Source organism: Apis dorsata, unplaced genomic scaffold (genome assembly GCF_000469605.1).
Source record: "Apis dorsata unplaced genomic scaffold, Apis dorsata 1.3 scaffold_315, whole genome shotgun sequence".
In the NCBI taxonomy this organism is placed as follows: Eukaryota; Metazoa; Arthropoda; class Insecta; order Hymenoptera; family Apidae; genus Apis; species Apis dorsata.
In genome coordinates this window covers 147,336-156,302 of record NW_006263587.1, presented here as the reverse complement: position 1 = coordinate 156,302, position 8,967 = coordinate 147,336, and the positions used below count along the sequence as shown (strand labels likewise).

The 8,967-nt window shown below is 34.2% G+C and overlaps 2 protein-coding genes and 2 long non-coding RNA genes across 4 annotated transcripts in view; 2 read left to right on the top strand and 2 right to left on the bottom strand.

Annotated features, from left to right (window-relative positions):
* The window catches only part of LOC116185881, a 12,140-nt gene extending 3,728 nt beyond the window's left edge, over positions 1–8,412 (top strand). Inside the window, exon 3 of the long non-coding RNA XR_004150781.1 lies at positions 8,402–8,412. This is a non-coding gene — a long non-coding RNA (uncharacterized LOC116185881). The remainder of the gene's footprint in view (positions 1–8,401) is intronic.
* Positions 1–8,967, bottom strand: part of LOC102677528 (lysosomal acid glucosylceramidase-like) — a 19,550-nt gene that overhangs the window by 10,244 nt on the left and 339 nt on the right. The gene's annotated exons all lie outside the window — the stretch shown is intronic.
* LOC102678032 (apisimin) lies at positions 838–2,080 on the bottom strand. Its single transcript, XM_006617546.1, has 3 exons — positions 1,778–2,080; positions 1,116–1,175; positions 838–1,043 (listed from the first exon to the last, which is right to left on the bottom strand). The coding sequence occupies exons 1-3, from the start codon at positions 1,826–1,828 to the stop codon at positions 918–920; spliced, it is 237 nt and encodes a 78-aa protein (XP_006617609.1). The 5' UTR covers positions 1,829–2,080; the 3' UTR covers positions 838–917.
* On the top strand, positions 6,998–7,960 carry LOC116185882. The gene is made up of 2 exons (XR_004150782.1): positions 6,998–7,383; positions 7,499–7,960. It is a non-coding gene; the product is annotated as an uncharacterized LOC116185882 (long non-coding RNA).

Sequence of the window (8,967 nt, the reverse complement as noted above, 5' to 3'; positions counted from 1 at the left end):
ACAAAAAAAAAAAAAAAAACAGCTAAACAGAAGTGGATATTATAGCACGAACGAGGTAATGTAACATGTAAACGTGGAATTTTTAACAAGTTCTATTGTACGATTTCAAAGGCGGAGAAAGAGGATATGTAAACGTATCCTCGATATACGGGGAACGATATCACGTGCCGTTCTCGATCTCGCGGATCCAACTATTCCTAATGGATGCAGGACGCATCTATCATCCCTCGTCATCAACGTCAAAATTCTGGCCAAACACGGCAGCCATCGTCTCGCCACTGAATACCGACTACTGAATACAAAAGAGCAGCTGACGAATGGCAGACTACTTTCCGCCATCCTCTTTCTCGCTTCTCTTCGGCCTGTGCACGGACGCTCGTTATTCGGAATTACTCATTATTCAGGCGAATTTTTATTTCTCTTCTTGACCATTTGATTCCTTCCTTTCATTTTCTTTTATTTTCAAAATTCGCAAAAATTGAAATCGACGTGAAGAAATATTTAAGAATTTTAATGTGTCATTAAAAAAGTTGTGTTAAACGTGCTTTCGAGTAATAATGAAGTAACAAAAGTTTGAAAATTTAGAAATGAAATCATGTTTCGAATAACGTAACGTTTTTCGATATAAATGAATGTTGCGAGTGTTTTATGAGAAATTAAGAAATGTTTAAATGTTTACATCGTATAATTTTTATTAATCTTTAAAATCTTTATAATGTTTTTTTTTTTGTATATTTTTGTTAACAGAATTAATTACAATAATTACCGGGGATAAAAAGAAACATAATTGCGCGTTAATTGTGACGGAAGATTTTCAAGATAAGCAAAAGAATAAGATACTGTACGATTTGCATTTTATTACTTATTTTATTCGAATGCGTTGTATGCGCGCAATACAAAGCTAAAGAATATCTAAATTAAGCAAAAACATTGGCGTCAATAAGAATTTGGAGGATATTAACTAAAGTTTGAGCTAGAAGTGCTGCTGACACGTTGGCACCAGCTACGATAGATGAAACCAAATTGTTGATTTGGGAAACGACCTAAGAATAGATCAGGTAATTTTATTGATTTTTCTCCGTATTTAAAAAAAATCGTATTCAAATCATACTTACATCTACGCTTGATTCACCTTTGACACTGATCGATGTTTTGGCGGACACATCGTTGATCAACTGTTTTAATTAAAAAAAATTTCGTTAGATTCAAAGACAGATCAATGAGGAGAAGGAGAGAGGAAAAATTGGAATAGCGATATTCGAACAAATATAATTTTTCTTCCCATCAAATATCAACGTGAACGTGAATCGAAAATTTGAAAATGATCAAGGAAAAATATGGAACAATATATTCTCAGGAATATGGAATATTATTGAAATGAAATAGTAGATAAGTAGATAGATCGGTTGCCTGAATAAAGCAAAGTAAATTATATGAATATAAGAACTCGTGTGGAACTCAAGTGTATAAATAAAAACTTTCGATAACCGGTAGGATTCGTCTAGTTTAAACACTAGGGGAAACTAGAGGCAGCTCTCAAGAGACACGAGCCAACTAATTGGTCGAAAGAAAGTCATGAACGTATAATGAGACAACTCTCTCAACAGAGAGTTTGAAGGGAACAGCAACAGAGTAGCATAAAGAGAAGGAAATAATGAAATAGTACGAAACGTATAAGAATATCATTAATTTAAATAATGGATTAATAAAAATATTTTTTACATGTAAAATATTTGAATTTTAATGTAAAGCGATGGAATAAAATATGAATATTTACCATGGCTACGCAGAAGGCAGCTAGGACGACGACAAAAATGAATTTGCTCATTTTGATTTGAGTGTTGTATGGAATTTGCTTCTAGAAAGCTTGGTTCGATCTGAATCTCTATTTACTGTCAAACTGTTTCAGCGGTTTATATACTAATTCCTATCTTTTTTATAACGTCATCACGAATTTAGTCAATTTATCTTTGTCAAAATATTACTTACTGGATATATTTTTAAAGGAAATAAAATAATCGTTTTTCCCATTTCGTTTGAGAGGTTATTAATCAAACGAATGCAATATATGTGATACACATGATATCGAAATATCTTTGTTAATAATTTTTAGAAGAAAAACGGAATTTTATACGGAAATATTATACTTTTTAATTATAATTTTTAACTATGTTTTTTTATCTCTAGGATATTTTATTTTCTTCCATAACGTGGCATGATTAAAATAATTTTTGTCATGTTTCTAGATTTTAATGATATCACATTTTTATTTGAGAGTAACACGATACGATTGCCATCTATCGGGACACGTGTGTTAAGATACGTCTTTTTTTGACCCAATAATAAATTATATGGAACTTTTATCGTTGCATTTTGATGACATTGAATTTTTCGAGATAGAATATATATATATAGTCAACGAAAAGTATGATATTTAATTTTTTTTCTTTTTTTTTTTCTTCGCATCTTCACATAACAAATATCACGAAGCAAAGCGATAACGTTAATTATGTTAATTTTTGTTTGTATTTTAACCTATTTAAATGAAAATTTAAATGTAATCTAAATGCTCGTTCGACTAGATCATATTATAGTTATTTACTAACTATTAATTCGATTATCAGTTTACCATGATTATTACATAAATTTTTGCGAATAAAATATATTGAAATTAGTTAAACATTGAAAACGGAAATGATAAATGGTATGAGTGACGTAGGCAATAACGAAAACGAAGCGAAACTCTGTAGATAATAAGGTACGCCAGGATAGAAAGAGCCCAAACGTGAGAACGAACTACCGGTAACGACCAAAGTTTGTCACTGTGCGCCGTTCAAGGTAATGGCGAATGGTTGGACGAGCGCGTGGTCAAACACTCTGGATTACATCGAAATTCGAACGGTATAGAAAGCAAATCGTTGAACCGAATACGACATTCGCCCATTTAAACTTTGTTCACTAATGTAAAACTAATGGAATTATCGTTCTTCGAATTTCTTGATCGTTCCCATCTTAATTTCTTCCTTACTTCCTTATTGAATAATTTTCCTAATTATCGACCGTTCAATCGAGATCCTTTCTTTGAAACATTCTTTCGTATCACTTTTTAAACTCGATCCATCGCCCAATTTTTATTATTTCTAAGATTTTATGGTATGTGTAAATATTTTCTTTATATTCTTTATATATGTTCGTTCTTCGATATCATTGACAAATTTTGAAGCATCGGAATATGACTTAACCGAGTAATTAATATACCTATAAATTCTCGTCATAGTAAAGTTTCAAAAAAATGTAAAATTAAACATTAATACGTTCAAACGATAAACTGGATAGAAAAGAAGAAAATAAGGTTGAAACGAGTTTGCGCGCAAAGATAAATGTATTGGGGCGAGTCGAAAAGAATTGCAGAATTTATTATATTAAGAATTTCAATATAACTTAAACCGCTTATTTCATCCGTGTCATCCGAGTCTATTACTCTCTTTATGTCTATTCTTTTTATTTATATTGCGTTTCTCAGTTTCATATTTATCATTTATTCATATCGTACTACATAATTTAATCCTTAGATCGATATAAAAATATTAATTTAGCGTAGAATGAAGTTTCGTCGGGACAATTTTCAAATTGTTTCACGGTTTTTATTTATTCATAAAAATAAAAATCTTCGTCGATGTCGTTAACTATTTCGAATTTATCTTGACCGAGAGAAGCTGTCGGTATTGTAGATATTTCTTTTTTTTTTTTTTTTACGAAGAATTTTATGAAGAAAATATAGTGGAAATTATAAAGAACAAGAGAAGTTATCGATGCCTACGTAATTAATAAGGGTAACAGGGAAAGCACGAGACGAACATAATTTACAAGAGACTTGTATTTTACTCGAGAGTTTTACGGCTTAATTTGCCTTTGTTGCAGCAAGTGGAGATAATAAGAGTAATGCCCCGTGATTATAGAGTTGGTCGTTGTATCGCTTTGTTACCGTCTCGTGGGGCCAACATGAAAACTCTCCGCTTTCTGCGTAACTTATCAAAATCAAAATGGCCGTACATCTAGTGGAAAAAATGCTTTACGCGACTTTAATCTACATTGTACGGACCTTGGAAAGAGAAAGAGAGAGTACCCTCCCATCTACTCGAGAAACAAAGCAAAGAGTGGCCTGGGGAAGAAATGCTTCTCTGGTTTACCAGAGAAAAGTTTACCATACGAAATGAAGATTTATCTTCGAACAATCTTTTTCTCTTTGTACATTTCTCTCTTTCGCATCTCTCGATAAACATTTGTCTGAAATTGATTTTATCGAAATTACCACGCGAGGATGTTGTGTCGTATTTTTCCACTTTACCATTAAACGATAATGTCGTAAAGCAACTCTCTCGAGATTATTGAATATACACCAAGTGATTCTGATTCGTTCTGTACAATTTTTGAAAGTTATCGTGACAAATCGTTGAATTTATTATATTCGTTTTTAGGTTAAATATAACCACCATTGATTATCATAGATTAGAAAAAAATATTTAGGGAAGAAAATTCGTGGCTCGAAAATTGATTTACTTCACTCTGTTTGGCTTTTTGTCAACGAAACGAAATCTTTATCATGTATAGTATGTACACTTTTTCTCGTAACCGGCAACTGTAACGGGACCTAATTTTCATATGAATCCGAGCACCGTGAAAGTTGCAGTTAAATGGAGCAAGTTTTTCTGCCATTTCTATGCTCCCTCCGTTCTCGCCAAGAATATACTTCCGAAATATACGTGCATATACACGTACGCATATATACACACATACTTCCGGCCGCGTTTCAAAGGAAAAATAGAGAAGCACCACCGGGCATGCCACACCTATTCTACTCTCCCTTGAAACATTTTTTCCCATTCCTCTCCTTTTTCTTTTTTTTTTTTTTTTTTTTTTTGTCTTTTTATTCGCATTTCCACCGTGCAATCCCACATATTACTCTTTCAACAACGCGTGTACAGAGTCGTTTATTTATGCTCGTTTTCCTTCGTTTCTCTCTTAACTCCTCCCTTCAATAGGCCTTTTGCACATCTTTCACTATTCGTAGTGTCTCCACGTTTCCTTCCACGTGTTGCTTCCATTTTTCGTCTTTCGCGTCGATCGAAAAATAACGACACGAAGTCTAAAAAAAAGCCTTGATCTTTCAGAGAAAGAAACGCTTTGTGATTTTTATCAACAAAAAAAAAAGCGACTGAAAAAAAAAATCATTTTTAAAAAAAAGTCGTTTCATGACTTCGTAAAAACAATATATACGCGTCATCCTGTAAAAAAAAAAAAAAAAAATAGATTATGACTCTCTAAAAACACACATCGCTACCTTTTAAAAAACACTTGGCGACTCTTGCCAACAAAAATGACAGCGACGACCTTTTAAAAAATACTTCTTTTCGAGAAACTTCCGCGTTACCTTCTAAAAAATCCAAAACATCTCTCGACAACGCTCATTTAACTAAAAATGACAACGATCTCTCGAGAAAAAAAAAAAAAAAAAAAAAAGACCCTTTTACATCTCCTCTTACAAGCGTTGGACGCCGCTGGTTTCCAAACAATCTCTCCTCCTCTCGCTCTCGAGAGAGAGAGGCGGAGAGATTGTTTGGAAACCAGCGGCGTCCAACGCTTGTAAGAGGAGATGTAAAAGCGCCTTTTTTTTTTTTTTTTTGTCGAGAAACTTCCGCGTTACCTTCTAAAAAATCCAAAACATCTCTCGACAACGCTCATTTAACAAAAAAAGACAACGATCTCCCGAAAAAAAAAAAAAAAAAAAAGACACTTTTACATCTCCTCTTACAAACGTTGGAAGCCGCTTGTTTCCAAACAATCTCTCCTCCTCTCTCTCTCGAGAGAGAGGGAATTTTCCAATTCAGAATCGCGGGATGCGATTGTTTGGTAATTGCGGTGGTAATCGGCCCAGCATTTCTGAATTCGCTCGAACGTGGCCCCCCTCCCCCGATGATCCCGGTTTCGACAATGCATCGACAGTGAGAGAGAGTCGTTGCTTTGGAGAAGGATTTCCCCCCACTACTCTGCCCCATTGTTCGTTAAAAGTCATTCAATAGTCATTCAGTTAACTAAATCGTGGGCGCGTGTAACGTTGGACATGATTGCTCTCAAAAAAGTCCTAGCTTTGCCTCCTATGTTATTTTATTATGGCCGTTGAATGGCGGCTGATTGACCGTTCCGCTGTTTGCCGTATGCGAAATCTCCTCTTTTGAGAGAGAGAGAGCTGACTCGCGTGTATCGACTCCACCTTTCGAATCGATCGAGTATTCGCGCACTTTGTTCCTTTTTTTCCCCCTCTGGATCATGATCGAACGAAAAGGATCCAGTGAAGGATTTTTTTACGTTACACTTAAACGATTTTCATAGATATTACAACACATCTTCTTCCTTGTAAATTTTAAATACCTAAAGTGCTTTCACTTTAATAATAGATAAAAATAGATTTTTCATTCCCGTACACACGATCTAGCTACGAACCAAGTGATAACAAATCTAAATCAATCATTGTACAATTTTTTTTTTTTTGTTTCTCGTCCAAACACATTTTAAGCGAGTAGGTGTTTTAGTTGATTGTAATAAATATCGAAGATGAAGCTCTTTGAAGCTAGTGAAGTGTCTTTAGAAAATTGCAATTCCCTTATTTCTAAGTTTACTTTTGCAAGACACGTAAGAGGCCACGTACATATCTGCTCTTATGGCTTTTCTCACTTACCTTGTACGCGCATGGTAAATACGTTTCTATGCTTTATCTTCGAGATAAAATTTAATGAATTTCGTTACTCCGCCGAATGAAAAAATAATAATAATTTTCAAGAGGAAAAAAAACTTTCCAACGAATCTCAAATCTTTTTTTCACAGTTTATTTCCAATTAAAAATCAAGAAAGATCTCGTTTTTCGAATTCGTCGAAAGAATCAGGAGGAAACTTATTATATTGGAATAATTCGTTGACGCAAAGGACGCTAAAAATTTTCCCTAGCGGTAGCAATAAGAACTCGCTTCGTGCCAGGTCTTTATTATCATCGGTTGGTCAAGTCTTTATTTACAGTTTGCAATATGGAGATATCCAGTGTGGAATCAACGACAAAAGGACGGTTGGCGTATTTTCATCGAATCCGTGAAACTCTTCCTTCCTCCTTTGCCAGGTGGACAGAAAATGTGTAACGTTAACCGAGTTGCAGTCAGTTTTATCTCGTTTCTATGTCGCCTACGAAATTCGAGAGAAAATCGAAAGAAGAGTTCGATAGGAGACAGTTTATAAGGTTATAACAATCGGTATCGAGGGATTCAAAGTTTGCGCGTAATGGCCGGCCAACCGATACGATTGCAACAGTTTTCCAACAGTTTCTTTATTCTCTTCGTGGCGATATCGCGTGCTCGTCGAAACTAGTCGAAACTAGTCGAACGTGTTTGAAACGATGCTCGCTCTCGATGTGTCATCCTCCATATATTTAATATATCGTATTCACTTGCAGGGGGGGGATTAGAATTTTTGCAAAAGTTTCTGCAAGCGATTTGAATTTTTTATGATAACTATTTCGAACGGATCGAATTTCAACTCAAAGAATAAGTAACAACTCTTCTCTCGGAAAAAGAGAGAAAATTCCTTTCGCTTGCAAAGAGGACGGAAGGGATATATATATATCATATGTCAATTTTTCAAGTCGGGATAACGACGAGAAAATCGATTTTACATCGGCTGTCACCTGTCCTCTCGTCGACGTGAAAATAGGAATCGCGATCTTGGAATTGAAATGGTCAGTGGAGGTGTCTGAGACGAGAAAGAATCGAGAAATTGGACCAGCGTGAAATCGACGAAGAATCGAGAAGGATCGACGAACGCTTGCTGTCTTCGTTTCGCGCATCCAGACGATTTATCTTTCTTCTCGTATTATATAGTTTATACAATTTCTCTCTACGTTCGACAAGTGTTCGAATACTTTAAAATTATATTTATTCGTTGCGATTTAAAAATGATTTTTGAGTGACATACAGGTGACTATTAATTAATTAATCTGTCAAAGAAATCGTGATTCGAAGAGAAAAAACCTCGTAGTTGAAAATCTCGTGGCACGTGCTTTGCCTTCCAAAGATTCGAAAGTGATTCGAAAATTTATCAGGGAAATGAATTATTCCGAGAATCTTATTCCGAATTTCTATAAAGATTAATATTTAAAAAATTCTTTATTCTTTAAATTTTAAATGTGCACGGTGAAAGTGAAAACGAATCTTTTTAACGTTCAGTGAAAATTCAGTGTACAGCTTTAAGGATTATTATAACGAAAAACTAAGCGAAAAAATTCCTTATTTATTTTATGCTATATAAATGTATTATATTTTATTCGAGCAAAGGACATTCTCTTTTGTTTAGAAATTAGAATTTTATTATAGAATGTCATTATTCAGCTCCAAATATATATACCGCGATAACGGGAACAATTTTGCATATCTTTAAAAAATATTTAGTCACTTTTTGCAATTCGTCATGTTACATTCATTTTCATGTCACGCTCTTATCTCTCGTGCTTGAAAAATATTCCCTCATATTCCACATGACGGAGTAGCGTCAATTATCATTCGTATTATTATATCATTGCGAAGATAAAAGATCGTACTTTGATATATATATCAAATTATATAGTTATGCCATTTTTTTTTTCATCTTCCTCATCGAGTAAAAAGAAAAAGCGAGGGCAGGATAAGATTATTCATGACTCGAGAATTAGAATTCTCGTTGAAATTTATCGCAATTTTTATCTAACGACGATTTGCAATTATACGCGTTTATTAATTTTCAAAATTGTCCCGATAAACGCTATCCTGTTCTTTTTTGCAATAACCTATAAATTGTGTTATGTAAGAAGCTCGGGTCGTTGCTTTAACCTTTCTCTTCCTCCGAGATATTCGCGTAGGAGGAAAGGTTTAAACGCTGAATAGGACATGA